Source organism: Polistes dominula, unplaced genomic scaffold (genome assembly GCF_049000335.1).
Source record: "Polistes dominula isolate Pdom_NZ unplaced genomic scaffold, Pdom_raw_medaka contig_25, whole genome shotgun sequence".
Lineage (NCBI taxonomy): Eukaryota > Metazoa > Arthropoda > Insecta > Hymenoptera > Vespidae > Polistes > Polistes dominula.
Window position 1 is genome coordinate 3,784,095 of NW_028301094.1, and position 18,725 is coordinate 3,802,819.

The following is an 18,725-nucleotide window of genomic DNA, read 5'->3' on the forward strand; positions in this document are numbered from 1 at the left end:
AATAAAAAAATTATTATATACATATATTCTTTCTATTGGTCACATCATGAATTATATTGTAGAATGTATATATGTAAAGTTATGAATACACGATCGAAAGATTCTTCGTTTGTTTTATCGACTATCGAGACGGTAATATTATAATTTTTATACGGAATTTATTTTTGTCACATACGTGGCAAAATAAAATTCAAAAAAAAAGAAAAACGATATAACTGGTCGTTTTATGAAAGATTCATCCTAACCCAACGACCAAAGTGTCGAACTTTTTTTCGAAAGTATACAATTTTGTAATATGTATATAACGTGAGAATTTAAAAAGAGCATAAAAGAAATCGAATTCGTACGTGGTTGAAATATCGATACCTTTTTTTTCTTTATATTTCTTTTTGAAATATAGAACTGAATATTCACGGTGTCGTTACGTAATCCTTTTTTTCTCTATTTTTATCTCATCAGAATAAATAAAACTCTTCTTTCTGTTATTTACAATTTTTCGTTCGTTTTCTTTGTGATCATTAAAAGTAAGATATCCGATCAGATATATATTATGTAGAACCATTTCTTATCATTATTCGTCTTTTTGCGTCGTTTCAAGTTTCCTATTGTTCGTTCAATAAAGAAAATTGTTTACTAAGAGAAAATATTCTGATCTTGTTTCATATTTTTTTTATTTTTCAATCAATTAATTCGTTTGTTTGTAATAATAATCGACAGTTAGAAAATAAAATCGATTTGGTTTGAATTCGATGAAATATTTGATGGATTATTATAATCGAACGAATTAAATTGATAAAATTGTTTATTCTTCTTGAAGATGCACAGCAATTTAATAATATGAAGTAATTATGAAAATCGTTAAAATTCCTAATATGATTCATACCCGTGAGTAATTTAAACTAAACGTCAAGTCAAGTGAAATATCGTGCAAATCGTTTAACGTCACTCAAGCTTGTTTAGTTCGTTTTCATTTTTTGTATTTTATTTATATTCTTTTACGGTATCAATTCATACAAGTTATTAAATTTAAAAATTTTAATAAAAAATCCGAAAAAAATTTCGAAATATATTTTTATTAAATTAACAATATAATGTGATATATTACATATTTATTTTTAGGACACTATTTAACATTTATATACAAATACAATATATTTCAAAAATTGTTTGTATTAATAAAAAACAAAATAAAAGAAAAAATAAATATTACTTTAGCAATAGTGTTTTAAAAATATAAATCTACGAGTGGTTGCAAAATACACAACACAAGTCGCTCACACAATGTTGATATACAGTGGGTGTAAAAAGTATTCGTACACCGATCAATTTGAAATAAAATGTTGTGAAATTGTAGTTTATTAACTAATTTTTTATAAACATTGAATTTGTATATATTCTTGAAATTTCAACAATAGATATAATGAAATAAAAAATAATTTCTTTGAATAAATTAGTTCGATAAAGCAATTTTAGTCATAGTTTTTATTATTATTGTATACCATATAAAATAATAATTTACAAAAGAAAAAGAAAAAAAAATTCTTAATTATTTTGGACTCGTGTAGAAAGGTAAAAGATGAAAAGACAGAATAAAGAAAAGATTGATAGATGAACTTGTAGAAAAGGTTGGATTCTATGTACTAGAAACATATACATTTTGTTCAATCTTGGCCTTTAGTTGACGAGGTGACCCAGTTGGGAATGTTAATACTCTCTTTCTCACTCTCTCCCTCTTTCATTTTCTTTTTCTTTCATATAGATGCATACTTGCAACTGTATATACCTCCCCCCTTCTCTCTTTCTCCCTACTTCTCTTTTCCGTAGGAGTTAGAGGTGTGTCATATTGATCGAGGAAATTAACTATTACGACAACCACTTGCTACCGGGTCGAATATGAAAGAAAAAGTATTCAGCGTGAAGTCACATGGTTGAAGTACACGCTAGAAGAAGAAGGGCGTCAGATAGGAAAATAGTTCAAGATTTTACTCGATTAAAGGGAAATAGAAAATTTATCGTTATCCGAACGACTTTTCTCGTTTATTATATATATTCTTTTCTTTCAGATAATTAGTTTGTCAAAATCTTTATATTTATACATTTAAAATCTTCGTAAACGTGTACATGAAAATTTAAGTAAGACAAGTTCGTACAATTTAATATATTAATTATTTATATCACGTAATTTAATTATAAGCAATGTTATTATTTATCTTTTTCTATTCTTCTTCTGATTCTTTTTTCTTTATTTTATCTTTAATAATAATCGAAGTGAATAATACTCGAGGAAGTATAATAGTTACTTTAACGACTTTACACAGTAAGATAAATATTGACGCGAGTTTGAGTTTCTAGGATTATGGAAGTCTATGTTTTTGAAAGATCCTCGTTAAGATTCATCAAGAAACGATGTAGAAACATTAAACATAGATAACATATGATTATTTTTGTCGCAATTATTATTAATATTGATTCTCATATATATATGTTTAGCATCAATATATATGTTATATATATGTTTAGCATCAAACCTTTACGTCCCACGTTACTACGCTTTTGTTTCTACGAAATGAGAAATCTACCAATTATGAACGTCAAACTAAATAACAGGGAGAAGATACACCACGTTCCCTGATAATTCCAAACTTATAGCCAATTAGCGAGAACAGACTAATTAATTAATCAACGAATTATGGATGTTATGGCAGGTTCAATATTGAAATCTGATTTACATACTATAGAAAATGATATGACGGTTGATAATAATACGCATACTTGTTTCATCTTTTTTATTTTTTTCTTATTTCTCTCTCTTCCATAACCTTTGACTTTTCAAGAATTTTTCCCGTGATCTGAATAGACAAATATGTAGGTTAAAATTATATCACATGATTGCACAAGGAATATTTACTTTAATTAAATAAATTAATTTTTATTTATAAAACAAATTATAGAATATTATGGAAATGTTTCTATTTTTAACATTTATATAATAAGTAAAGATTCACTACGTAATATCTCGGTATTGCAATCGCGTATTATACAATTTGTAATTATTTCTTATTTTTTTTTCCTCATATCTTATTTACCTTGCGTAAAATATAAGATTTGAGAAACGGATAAATAGATGTAATAATATATTTCATTTTCCGTTTTTCTTTTGTGTGCATAAATAATCAATAACACTTGAATACAATATTCTTAGAACGAACAACTTACGTTGTTTTTGCACATGGTCATAGTATTTAATCGAATAACAACTTGTCAGCATTGTAATATCGCGTTAAACTTTCTCGAGGTCATAGTTTCGTTTTTTAAGAATATCTGATTGCATTTGTAAAAATTTCAAAATGCATTAATGTAAATATTCTTTTTGTTTTTCTTTCTATTTTTTTTTTTTTTTTTTTTTTAGGAAACGTGCTTTTTCTTGAATTTCGCTGTTTGAATAATTTTTCGAATAAGTTTTCGAGATAATGCATTTCCTCGGAATGGAGAAAAATTTATCTGTATAACTGTAGAAAAAAATAGGCAAAGAAAAAGAAAAGTATAAGAAAGCAGAGAGATGTTAAAAACAAAAAATCAAAAAAAGATACGCGGCAGAAAAAGGAAACGAAAATTCGAGAAGAAGTAAAATAAAATTTTATTTCCATCCCGAAAATAGTATAGTAAAATTATATCCATTCCCATCTCGCCATTTTGCGATTCATTCCCACGCAAATAACGGAAAAGTCATGCTGCGGATTGCAAGTAGTAAACGAAGAATGACGACGAAGAAGACGAGAACGACGATGAGAAACTCGACTTGTTTAGAATAATAACGTGATCCATCCGGTTCTGGTCCCTTTAAGGCATCAATTTGGTATGCTGATGTTTAATTTAACTTGAAACTTCTGCGTTTCATTTTGATAAAACGTAAATTTTCTTTACCACTCTTAATACGTTCAATTTATGAATGAAATTTGTATTTTACACTAATGTAACACATAAGCCACACGCGTTTATCTTTAACGATTTTAATTTATAATCTTTGAAAGACGTTTATTTTAATAATCGTACGAACAAAATAAATTAGTGGATACGTAAATACGTGTTTCTTCTCACTTCTAACGATAATAATTATATACACTTTGATTCGATCATTTGATTCAATCCAAATAGATATTTGGAATTTTACAAATCCGTGACATTTACATTTTCGTAGAAATGATAAAAGTCGGGAGAAAAATAAAATGAAAGAACGTTCATTAGATAATTAAAATTTTTCGCTTGTAATAAAAAGTCTGTAAAACAATTAGACGCGTTGGATGTTTCTCCAATGATTGTTACTGGAATAAAAGCAATTGGGGATGATGATCAAAGTGTGATTTAAGAAGTTAAAAAAAAGATAGGTGATAAAGAAGATGCTTAAACTTGAATCTAAAAGAACATAAAGGATTACAATCTTCTTTGTCGTATCGATGACATTGCAAATATCACACTTTGAAGTATGTAATTCAACTCGAAATGCAGTAAATGTTAAAGAAAAAAGGCATTATGACGTTAGTGTATTGAATTACTCTGAAACATTTCAAGAATTTTACTTTTATGCGTTTCCGCGGGAATACTTTCGAGTTATATCGTCAGAAAGAGAAACGTGCATTCATCATAATTGTTCATCCTTTTGTCCATAGATGTCGACACTCCTTCGTTTAATCTCTTTCTCGCTTGAGTATATATACGTATGTTATATATATATGTTGTATATAAATACTACATACTTGCACAGAGCACAACGATACGTTTTTTTTTTAATTTTTAAATGTATTTATATTAAAAATGTAAAATGATGTGACACAATTTGACAGATCGTTCATTCGTTATTGCAATAAATAATATTTTAATAAAAACGAACGACATCACGCAAAATTATTTCCTCCTTGTCGCGATTTGTAAAGATATATATGGATATATGAATTAAAGAAGAATAAAAAAGAGAAATGAACATAAATAAAAGAAAAATTACAAACTCTGACGCATGTTTGCATCCCATAAATACAATTTTCTTTTCTATTATAATGATAAAAAAGAAATATATGTATATATAAGGAAAAAAAAGAAATATAATTAAACAAAGAGACTAGGTCATGCTTGCATGTGTTTTATTCATAGATTGTATCCTTTTTTATTAAAAAAAAAAAAAAAAGGAAATATAATATATTTCCAATTAGACAAAAATTTTGATAAACGATTGACAATACGCCGCGTTAGCGATGTCATTCGAAAGGAACATTTGTTATACTATATTTTTTAAACAATGTGGAAATTGAAAATTTGTTTTTCATTTTACAGTCATGGCGAGGATCTCATTGTTACACCGTTTGCGCAAATACTCGCTTCTCTTCGTGCGGTTCGGACCAATTTCTTATCACTCACGAATGTCCCACCGAACAGGTGAGTAAATCTTGTTTTTGTTTTTTATCATTGATTATTAAATCAATAGATTATATAATTACCCATTTTATTGACTCGTTTAATTAACATACAAATAATAATTTATTTTCATAGATCACGAAGGAGTAGCGGGGCGCAGGGTAGCAGTACGCCACAGCCACGAATCCTTGCACCCGGTGGTAATTATCAATTTAATATTCTATAACGAGTTTTTACAAAAATCTAGAAAAACGAGACAGAGATGTGTTTTTTTTTCTTTTTGTATTTCTGAAATTTACAAATGATTTCTCACGTTTCGCGTATCTACATATTATTTAAAAAAAAAAAAAAAAAAAAAAGAAGAAAAAAAAACATATTTTATGTCATGAAAGATTGGATAGGTGTTTTTTTTTTTTTACAATTTCATGTAAATTATACTTACAAAGTAAACTGAAGAAATATATATATATATATAGTATGTATTATTAACTCAGAAGGATATATGACATTTTCTATATTTTATTTTCTCTTTAAAGCGAGCCGTTTTTTTCTCACTCTCTCTTTTTCTTTCTGTGATTTTTAAGCTAATCAGTTGAATTTATTAACAAAATTTTGTTTTATACTCTCTTTCTCTCTCTATGTCGATTTTAATTATTAACAGAATTTTGTTCATAATTTATAATTTTTCTAATTTAAACCAACGTATATTATTAATTCTTTTTCAATTTAACTTGTTCGTAGTTTGGTTACAATCGAGTTATGGTTTCATTTATCAAATTGAATTTCATTTCACTTTATTAAATCTCATTTTATATTTATATACTCGTACACTGCATGTACTTTGAATTGAACAAGATTAAATAATATTCGATTGTAACCTCAACCTTTTGTAGCCCATAATGAAACATAATAACTTCATTATTTTCTCTTTCCTATTTGAACATTTTAGAAGAGACCTATATAAAATTGGCCGTGGAAACGATGGAAGAATTGGATTGGTGTTTGGACCAACTGGAAACTATTCAGACTCATCGATCCGTATCCGATATGGCCTCCCTTAAGGTACGTACTTATGTTCCAAGGATTTTAGGATTATTTTCTTTTTTTAACACACACACACACATACACAATTATGTATCTTATATAATCGAAAAATTCGGATAAATATTATGAAAAGGTAATCAATGTCTATGAAAAATCAAAAATTCATAAAAAGGATAAAATAATGACAGGCATAAATTTCATATATTTAGCAGATTTAATTTTATATGTAAATGATTATGCTGATATTATGTAAATCTAAGCCATTTTTAAATATTAAAGGATGTATATTAGTTTTATTTTGTATTACATATATTTGTAAATCAATTTTTCACTTTTATCTACTATACAAGAATAATAATTTATATCCTATTGTGCGATATAAATGTGACATTACTTGCTTGTTAAGATTTTTATAGGATTTCTTGATATCTTTCATCAAGGATAAACTTAAGAGGTAATCTCTGAATTATCTGGTAATAACGATAGTTTATTTTAGTGTCCTCCAACCAGTAGTTATTTCCGGATATTCCCTTAATGAACTTTTATCAACAAGAGTGAAACAAAAATGGGTTTTTACTATAATGACGTAAATAGTAAAATATGGCGAAGAATACAAGATAAATAAAGAAATATAAATAAAGTTCTATATAAAGTTTAACAATAATATCTAACAAAATTACGATAATGGATTCTTCATACATAGAGAAAAATAAATAGGTTATATCAACATAGATTCGTAAATGCTCAATTTTCAAGTTATAAAACTTTTAAGTATGATCTTGTTATTGAAGTTAAACCGCATATTTTTGTTGCTATCTATATATTGCTATAATAAATATAGTTTTTTTACTTTTTTCTTAATTCTCTTGAGACGGTGCTTGTTCAAAGAAACTTGATTATTTAAAAACAAAAACAAAAACAAAAAATAAAAAGTTTAAATGGTTTCTAATTAAAATAAACTAAAATATGTAAACTTCTTGTTTCGGCCACTTTTTCTTTATTTTTCTCTCTTTTATTAAAATGCAAAGAAAAGGGTAGATTTTAATTAAAAATCCTCAAAGAAGAAAATTTAGTTAAATGAACGAAATCATAAGAATAAAGTATCAAGTTTTATATAATAAATATAAATCGATATATATATAAACGACGAGGATGAGAAATTTTTATTTGGTATTTTTGTTTAAGTATGATGATATTCTTAATTTGATATTACGATTACGATAAAAATTGATCGTTCAATATTTTTCAACTTTTATTTCGTTCAACGTTAATATACTACTCATTATTTCTCGAGAGGAATACGAGCTTTCTTTTTCTTTCTTTTCCTTGTCAGAGTATTGAAATTTCTTAGCTATTTGCAGAAAAAGCTCAACGTTGATACCGGAATAACATCTACTTTATTTGCGTTATCATTTTTTCTTTGACATTTTTTCCCCATGTTCTGGTTGTCGTCTAGTATGTACATCATTAAAAAATTTGAAACAAAAATGAAGGGAATATATGATATCCTGTTCAAATTAACATAGAACATGTATTGCTGACAGTATCTAGTCATTATAAATTTTTTACATTATAAAAAAAACATTCACATTCTATTGTCTTTCGGGTAACGTTTCTTCGATATTATTATATTTTGATTATGCGTATGCAAGGTATATCACTATTAACGCAAATCAACCGAGATAGGAAGAAAGTAGACTTGATTCCATTTCAAGTGCGGCACCTTTTTGAAAGTCATTGTGACGAATGGAATTATAAAAATGTATACGTACGAGACAGTTTAATTACGTCACGTCTCATCGATGGACTTTCCTTCGATGCACGATACTAACGTCACTTTAAAACGATCGAGAGAGCTAGTCACGTAAGAAAATTCTTATGTTAGAAGAAAGATATATGTGCGTGTATTCGTGCGTATAAGTAAACTTTACATATGGATTAGAAAATCGGGGAAAGTTTAATTATTCTTCAAAGAGTCATCTTTGTTAAATCGTTTTTTTTTATTTTTTTTATTTAAAATTCGTAACTTTCACTTTCTTCGAATGTTGTTTTAAATATTAAACATATTTAACAGAAACTTTTCGTCGTGTTTTTTTTTCTCTTCGTCATATCGAACAATTAATGATTTATTTTTTATTTTACTACAATAATTAAAAACGTACTTATTTTGATTTAATATAATGCTTGCTAATAATGACGACGTAAAATCACGCGACGAATTATTTGAATTTCAAACGAACGCATCGATAATGAGATACGCATTTGTAAAGTATTATTTATAAAAAGTCGCGTGATTAATCGTACGGTGTTTGTCGCGTTCCCACGAAATTTTCATCGAAATTGCCAATATCGAGTCAACGGAGTCAATTTATTTCCGATGGTATCTATGTATGTATGTTCGTTCGTTCGTTTTTCATTTTCAAATTGAAAAACCGCGATCATGTTAATCTCGTACACATTACCGAACACTTTCATTGAAGAGGAGGTCTTGCGTACTAATCAGTTCGTCAAACCATGCCATCGATCGAACAAAGTTTAACTATAAATAATTATTCGCACGATAATATTATCGCATATCGCAAGATAAATATTTATAGAATGTTTTTTAAAACAATATTTTTGGTTATTTTTTTTTTTAATGGGAGAAAAATATTTTAAATAATATTTTAGTAAGAAAAGTTTGAAATAGATAATCTTTATCTATATATCTATCTATCTATATATTAAACCCCAATTCGAGTTTTTAAATAGATACATAATTATTATATTTATATATACAAAAAGTATTTCACAAAAGTTATTAGACATGTTCAAGATATAATAATTCTTTTATGTATTAAAAATTAACTGTTATTGTTCTTTTATAAACAATAAATATACTTCTTGGAATTGGGGCTACTATTTTGTATTATGTTGTTGTATTACCTGTCATAATACTTTAATGATTATTGGGTCATCCTGTATATCAAGATATTATATATCTATGATAACAATTAAGTAGAATAACAGAGCTACGATTAAACTTTTTTTTATAAAATGATTCAAACTAGTTACTTCGTAGCAAATTCGATAAAAATGTACTCTATTATAATTTGACGTTGATTTATCGTGCAAAATGTTCATAGAAGTTTACTTGGAACGTACTACTTCGTTTTTCTTCGAATTTCCGAATTTAAAGTAGTCCTTTTTAGTCGTTTCATCTCCTCGAGAAATAAGATAACAAAAAAAGAGAAAAAAAGGAATAAAAGATTCTTTTATCGATCTTCTTTTATCTACACTAACATAAAATTTGATTTCATGATGATAGATCAACAATATTATGTGACTCGTTCGATTCGAAAGGCCTTCTTTTATTGTCTTTCTCTGTCCTTTTTGAGGTCGCTTGAGTAACGCACTCCCTTGACCTGACTACGTGATAGGAGCATTGAAATAACCTGGAATCAATGATACACATATTTTTCGTTTTTCTTTTCTCTTTTTTTCTTTTTATTTTGTTTTACAATAGAAAAAGAGACAAATTCGTATCATTGATACTTTGTTTCTCGTGTATAAAAAAAAGGGGCCACGGAGATTCTGCGAATTCTCTAAGTTCCTTGTTAATTTTCCACGAATTTCGCGTGTCCGTCTCGTATCAAAGCGGGTGGTAATAAATTAAACATAAAAAGTGACAGGTAGAGAGAAAGAAAATTAGAATTCGACATTTAACAATAGGAATTGGTTAATTTGAAACGAGAGTACACACAATCATTTTGTTTTCTATACAAATATGTATATAATATTATTGTTTAAAAATTTATCGTCAATCGTTAATTTTATTATTGTTATTGCTGCTGTTTTCAACATCATTGCAAATATTATTTAGAAGAAAAAAAAATATCGATACAAAATTGTTTTATATTATAATTTATCAATTTCTTCCTATTTCGAGTTTTCATCTTTCATTTTTCAATATTAGTTTATATTAATTTTATTTTCTTTACGATACTTGACGAAGTTATCTTCGAAGAGTATCCTCTTTTTCTTTTCGTTCTTATAAAACACGAAACTTCGATAAAATATATCTCAGCAAAGAAGATAGCATGAAATACATAAACCTCTTGATACAATTTCAATGTAGACAATTGTATTTGAAAATATATAAAGGAACATATATTATAATTTTCCCGTCTTTCTTATAGGAAAATTGTTTGTCTTATCTAATATACATTACAACTCGTATTTTCTCAACAAGTTTATTTGATAAATAACAATGATTTTTCTTTCTTCTCGGTATTAAATCTATTTTATGATATAAAAGAAAAAATAATAAACAAAATCTCTTTCGATAAAATTTATACATTTATTAACTATTATCATCTTTTTTCTTTGTATTATTTAATCTTTAAAATATGAACGACCGATATAAAAAAAAAGTATTTTCCATTTTGGTACGATTGAAAATAACGATAATGAAGATTACAGATTATTAAAAGATTCTTTTTCCATTAACATTCGCAGAAATTTGTCTATCGAGATGAAATCAATAAATGCGTCAATGTAAAACCTACGCAACTATTGGAAGCTCAATATTTGAGGGATACAGCATGAAAGCTCTTCATCTCTGTGTTTTTATCTCTTATTCATATATATAGATATAAATGAGTATAGAACACATTCTTCTATTATAACACGCGATTACATCGTAAACTCGGGGGAGTTACGTCATTGGGTAATGGCAACTCTACAGAAAATTGGAAACATTAACACGAAGAGTGTCAGCTGTTGCGTAGGTAGTACAATCAAATTTGAAAAGAAAGGTATTCGAAAAATATCGAACAATAGTACAATTGGGCACGTTTTTGAAAATAAATGTTGAAATAACAAAAGGTTAAGTTGGATACATACGCTGATGGTATTACACGAGTATGTATTCTGATTTTCTTGGGGGTGAGCGTGGGCGTGAGAGAGGTTTTTTTTATCGAACCGAATGGAATTTATAATGTAAAGAAAATTGTACATTGTATTTGTACGTCGTAAAAAATATAAATCGTACGTAGTTCTCTTTAGAAAACGTGGGTACATTTGTAATTATATATTTACATATATATACATAGATAATAGTACCATATTGAATTTTAATCAAGTATTGTGATCGTAATATCAAATTTTAATTTACTTTATGTTTACACTGTTTGTATTTAAATACATATTGTATATACTATATTATAGAAGAGAACGCGTAATTGGCTTAACTGAAAATAGTTCTCGTTCTACTACGCTACTTAAATTAGCCAGGGAAACATTTTTGATCGATTTATACACCGATTTGGAGGTGCAGCTGCATCGTGCTTACAGATACGATACCGAGTTGTTTATGTATATGTACGAGTTTGTTTACATAAATCTCTATAACGCAGGAACGCGTTTTCCTTCTTGCAAAATGTGTATACGCGATTCCTGTGAGATTTTAATATTTGCAGTAGTGTAATCGTAGATTTTTGGGAAAAATTATTGTTTGTTCATACAAATTTTAAAATTCGTGTTCTTACTAACAACAGGATATGAAATACCCCCGACATGTTTTATTTTTTAACATTTGATTTTTATTTATTCGAAAGAATTTATTTCCAATGAAATTTTTATAAAGTTAAATAACTTTTTAAGAATCTATGTGTTTTATTTTTACTTTACATTATTTTATTTTATCTCGTGTTTTTGTATTAGAAATATTTATTCATTAGAAATATGGTTACTGATTTACCAAAAAAGAAAAAAAAAGAAAAAGGAAACCTTGAATAATAAAAAAAAAAAGAAAAAAGAAAAACGTACGAAAACAGATTTGTTAGCTACTCTAGAAGTTTGATGGGACCATAAGTGATCGTAATTCTCGCATGACCACCCCCAATTAATGTTCGGCAATTTGCGAGAAGCTGAATCGCACACTTTGATCGTTTCCAATTATCATCGACGAGCCTATAATTACTCGTCCCATCTAGTTTATCGCAGGCGACCGAGCAAACGAAACAGTTAATATAAACGTCGATATTAATTTAATTCCTTATTCTTGACAACGTAAACGTCAAATTTTTATCCATGCTCGATTAACTCTTATATTTTCTGATATAATATTATTTTTTGCATTTCTTTTTACACAGATTTTTGTTACTTTTGCTGTTGAATTTTTTTTCCTTTTTTGTTCTTTTTAGTAAATTTAGATTATCGTCGTTTCAATACGCGTTATATTTTTTTTTTTTTACAAAAGAAAGACGATAAATTGCAAAGTATTACATCCTTGTCTCGTTTCGGTCGCGTACCATAGCAAAATCGATATCATCGAATTAATTGACCCACATTGACGTGGAGACCTCGCGAACATTTCTTTAAATACTCTCTTATAAAAGTCCAATATAATACTAATGCACTTAAGTACATATATATGCGTATACGAAACATCTCGACTGCATTTTGAAGGACATCCCTAATGTCGGTGCTAATAAAAACGATTTACGTTCTTTCACGCTTTATTTGATCTTTCAATCGAATTTCAAAATGAAGGAATAGAAAAAATCGTGAGATTATTTTTCATCAAATCTTAACGAAATTTAACAGAAATACGTGTTGTATTTACTTCGAAAAATCTTGGCACCAGACAAAAAGTATATTTGCGAATTTATTTAGCATCTTTCAAGAATTTTCTCTATCTTTCTACATCTCTATTTACCTATCTTGACTTTCCGAGAGTTGGCACACGACGATCCTGAATAAAAAGGACGAAGGACGAGAATCCTGTTTCGATCCACAGCATACACACATACATATATGGATACGCATACACATATACGCAAAAGGCCATCAAATTTCCCCTAAGGTTTTGTGGCTAACATCTATTTTTCGTAAATAATGATAACCTGAGTAATAATACTTAGTTTCGTGCAATTAAGATTTATCTTTATTTTACTATACCATCTGTCTATCTTTCACTTTCTTTTTGAATTATCTACTTTTTGTGTATTTTATCAGAAGTTATAAATTATTCGTAATGGACATCTCAACGATTGCAGGATTCGTCATTTGTTTTGATGACTTATAAGTTGAAATGATATAGAAATATTTTTTCTGGATACACATATATACGTATATAAATTTTATATACCGTATATACGTATATAGATATATAAAAAAAGAATTGATTTTACGTATTTTCTTTTCATTTTTTTTTCTTTTTTTTTCAAGAGAATGTATCCATTAATGTGATTGTCCCTTGCACATAGAAATACAAATTGATGTTTATACGTAAAGTAAATATTGCCAGTAAAGATTACAACTATGGTATATAGTGATTTAACGAATCGAGACTGACAAATCGTTGAGTGTTCAGAAAATTAGTGACACACGTTCACGTAGCGGAAAGTTTCGATGCGAATCGTGCATGCATTTACAAAAAAAAAAAAAAAAAAAAAAAACAACAAGAAAAAAATAAATAACAAATAAAATTCAATTAAAATATTCTCGGTTAACGTCAAAAATTAATTACACAAAAAATCAATGTCAGTAATATTTGTTTTCTCTTGTAGAGTAAACTTTGTATTTTTTTGTTCAAAGCTCAAAGGCCATACAGAAATTATGTGCACTCGTTATTCTCCTTTTTTCATTTTCACATTAATTTTCTTTCACGTTATTCGTACGTGACACAACAAAGCGTGAGACTAGTAAATCCATCTAGGAATAGTATCATCACCAAAATCATTTTGCAACATTTTTAACTCTCTTTATCACAATGCAAATATCAACGTCATCGACGCGTCTTGAGATCAATGAATGTTCTTTATCTCGAATATTCTTTTTTATTTTTTTCTCTTTTTAGAAAGGTCGTGTAAGTCAAAATAGTATATACTTACATATATGTATACATATATTTGTTGTGTACATATGCATATACAATGCAAGGCGAGATAGTAAAAGTAAACTCGTTTCGTAGAATAATCGTCGTTCGTGAATTTTGCAACTCGAATTTTTGTACTTTTGTTTTATAACTACATACGTTGCGAATTATCTTCGAACAAATTTTTCTATAACCAAATCGTGGATCAAAGTTTGAAGGAATTTTTTTTTAATGAAAAAAAAATGGAAAAAAAAACTTTTTACAAAATTTATCAATAACCTTGTGTACTTTGAGCCGCGGTTTTGCGAATATACGGGTATAACTGCTTTTTATCGTGGAGGTCAGGTTCGATCAGAAAAAAAAGACCATTTACCATATCCATTCTATCGTTTTTCATATTACTCGATACGAAACCTGTTGTTTCATCGAACGAGTTACCATTCGCCGATAACATTTTTTTTCTTAATTGGTTATTTTATATGTTGAATTTGTTTTCATACTTTTTGTTCATTTTATTTGTATTCACTTATTATTATTATTGTACTTCTATTATTATGACTGTTAATTGAGATTTAAAATTCTGAAATCCTTTTAGTCATAAGATCTTCTTATTACTGCTCCTAAAATTTCTCGTTTCTTACGGACCCTTTTCTGACTCTTTACAAACTCTCTAAATCCAACCTACACCCTTTTCTTTGGTATATCTTTCGAAATAAATTCAAAAATCTATTCACTACCTATAAAAATCTCTTGAAGTATGCTTAACAAATTCAACGAAATATACGTAAATAAACCTCAACTTTGAAATTCCTGAATTATTACTGTCTTCTTAAAAGAACTCATATCATGTCATCCTATGTATATATTCCTGATTCTCTGTCATGTAATAATTCTTTTTTCATTTTTCTGAACATAATTCAGGAAAAAAAAACTTATATATATGCATATTAAAGTATTTTAAGCTAGATATGCAAATAATAAATTTGACACGCGACATACAATGCAAATACAGTATAAAATGAGATACAAAAAAGAAATTACATTTCTTTAGAAAAATGGCAAGCTGTAATTTGTTCAAGGAAGGGTAGGTTTTAGCTTCAATTTTTACTGCAAATTTATTTCTTATTTTTATCCTTGAAGTATAAACGTTTATTTTTATCCGTGATTTTTTCCCAATACCGAACATATTATCATTGCATAGAGATTTGAATTCAGTTATTCGTGAAATTCGTTTTGTGCGCAGCAAAAGAATACTGTTATCTTACTGCATAGAACACACATACATATGTGCTGTTAAGATGAGATGATTGGTACAACGACAAACATTGGATAATATTATTTCCACTATTACTAATATTCTTATATCCGTAACGTTCTGCTTTTGACATTTCGGATAAATACGTATACACGATAATATATAAATTCAAAATCAATGCATCTCGTGGAAAAAAGATAACAAAGACGTTTCTATCTCGAAATATATATTTTTCATGATATTTGAGGAAAAAAATTTTCAATCTGACATTCTACGAAAAGCTTCTATTATTTTAGACTTGTTTTTCAAACATTTTATTAAGAAAATCTTTTACGAGAGATAGAATTGAAACAAAAGTTGAAATTCTTGTAAAATCTTTTGTTGTCGTAGACAATCAAAAGAGAAATGCACAGGACGAATTTTATGTTCTTTTTTAAAAATGGATAAAACGAAAGGAGAATTATAAAATGTATTTGTGTAGTATAATATAGGTGCATTTAGAAAAGACAATCGTGATCTAAGACACGTAGGCTGGATATATCCACGCAACATACGTAAATTTATACTTAAATATAAATTAAATACTTATACAGGATGTTTCAGAATAATTATTCATCATTTTAAGACGAGAAAAAGTAAACGTAATTAATTAAATATTATACTTTATCGTGATAATTATAAAAGTCATAAAATCATACGATACAAAAAAAATGAGGATTGGATTTATTATCTCTAAAAATTCCAATTAATTATTCTAGAATAACCCATTTATGGATATAAGTATTATGAATTCATTTACGTACGCGTAAGCTATGAGTCATTTATGATTTCTTTCTGACAAACTTTTTACGCACAAAAATACTCAAAAATCGTATAACGTGTTCGTGATAATTACAATTGATCGAAAAAATAATAAAAGTTTACGATCATATTATTATCATATGTTTTATATAAAATATTAAAAAAAAAAAAGAAATAGATAATTATCATATTTTATCGTAGAAATAATTTACGATGATGTTGAAATGTCATAAAATGTCTATTAGGTTTATTTTAGAAGACCCATTATAGGTAAACGAGTTTTCTTGAAAATATTTTTGTCAACAATCAGATGATTGCAAGGCACATCAATTTAATACTGACATTTTCACGATTTATCATTCATATAAATAAATATATATAATTAATAGTACATTTAATTATTATAAATATTTTATTTCTACGTATATAAATATATATATATGATATATAAATAGATGCATATATTTTATTTTACAATATATCAGCAGTCTCAAAAATCCATTGGAATTTAAATCGAAATATGGTCGTCTCATTGTAACTATGGTAAAACATGTTTTCACTCTACATATAAATATAAAAATCGAAACTCATTTTTCCTACATATGATAGGCGTTTTATATATCTGTCTTATTTATTTATTTATTCGTACTTTGTTTTTCTTTTTAACATACTTTTTCCCAGTTTCCTGCCAAGCGACAAAAATCCCTCTGATATTGACCTATGCATTGTGCAGTTGCTATTTTTATCCTGGATTCTCCGACACGACACTTCCGATGTTTTTCCATATTTTATGCTTTCCGTCGCTATAGTGTCGATTATTCTTCCTATCTGTTGAAAAGTGTATATGTATTTCTTTTGATTAATTCACAATGAAAATATTTCTTTTACATCCGTTTTTGTCATTGATAATTCCATTAAAAGAAAACATTTATCTCGTATCATTTATATCTACTAAAATTCGTGTATGTTTTTTCTCTCTTTGTTCTTTTAAGATAATTTTAACGAGAAAGTATTTATCAATTAACGATATTTAAATATTTTCTCAAACAAATTAAAAACAAAAATTAGATACTTCCCGTTGACTCATCAACGAGTACTTTTTCTTTTTCTTCTTACAAATTCAGTAATTAAAGCGTTCCGATTATAAATACCTTATTTTTAATTCTTTTTTTTTCTACAAGTCAGAAATATCATCAATTTCTTTTTTAAATTCTAACTATTCCTGGATTTATTTTTTCGTTCGAATAAATGCATAAATACGATAAATTCCAAGAGATCTAACTTTAAGTAGTACAAGCATTATTCAACTTCGTTCGTACACCGCCAATCCAGTGGATTTTTCTCTTTTGACTTTCGAACGTCGTAAATTTACACGTTCGATTTTTTGAAGTATTATTCCTGTGAGAACTTTCATATGCGAAAGGTCGGCGTTCTCGCAAAATCGCGAACTTCGCTTAAAGTACGCTGTCTCAACTTCGTTTCCGGTTAACTCGAGTTTCGCGAACGGAGACCGGAAGTCTGACTGGGAATGAAGAAAAACAAGCAAACACACTTAGAATCATGAATTTATCCTACAGAAGGATTACTTTATTTGGTTTGACATTGAACCTAAAGAATAAGCAAACTTTACCGCCTACAGATGTAACACCCACTTCGTTAATTTATTATATTTTTATTTACTCGTTTAATAAAATGTCGAACTTTTGTAAAAAATCAAAATTATTATGAAAACTATAAAATAATATATTTAATATATTTAATATAAAATTATAATAAAATAATATATTTATGTTTGAATTACTTTTGCAATACGTACGAGTTAATTTTATTTAATTTATAGTATAACAAATTTTTAAAAAATTAAAAATTATTTTTTTTAAAAGAGAATCTATATATTTCAAATTTTGAGATGTTTACTTTTTATTTTAGACATTGAATCTAAAGAATAAGCAAACTTTACCGCCTACAGATGTAACACCCACTTCACTAATTTATTATATTTTTATTTACTCGTTTAATAAAATGTCAAAGTTTTGTAAAAAATCAAAATTATTATGAAAACTATAAAATAATATATTTATGTTTGAATTACTTTTGCAATACGTACGCGAGTTAATTTATTTAATTTATCGTATAAAAAATTTTTAAAAAATTAGAAATTATTTTTTTAAAAAAGAATCTATATATTCCAAATTATGAAATGTTTACTTTTTATTCACTTACTGAGATGAACGATAGACTTATCGATAAATAGATTAAAATACAAGGTCCACATCGTTTAATTTTTCTAAATTTTCTTTGTCAGATCAATATCTTTAATATTATATAACAAAGATAAACGTCTAAGGTTCAACTATA

General features: G+C 27.2%; 1 protein-coding gene across 16 annotated transcripts in view; it reads left to right on the forward strand.

Moving 5' to 3' along the window:
* Positions 1-18,725, forward strand: part of dnc (phosphodiesterase dunce) — a 202,911-nt gene that overhangs the window by 158,588 nt on the left and 25,598 nt on the right. For all 16 annotated transcript variants that reach the window (XM_015315611.2, XM_015315615.2, XM_089176452.1 and 13 more), the window contains 3 exons: positions 5,326-5,427; positions 5,542-5,606; positions 6,356-6,468. In XM_015315611.2, the coding sequence (XP_015171097.1) occupies positions 5,326-5,427; positions 5,542-5,606; positions 6,356-6,468 (280 nt within the window). The remainder of the gene's footprint in view (positions 1-5,325; positions 5,428-5,541; positions 5,607-6,355; positions 6,469-18,725) is intronic.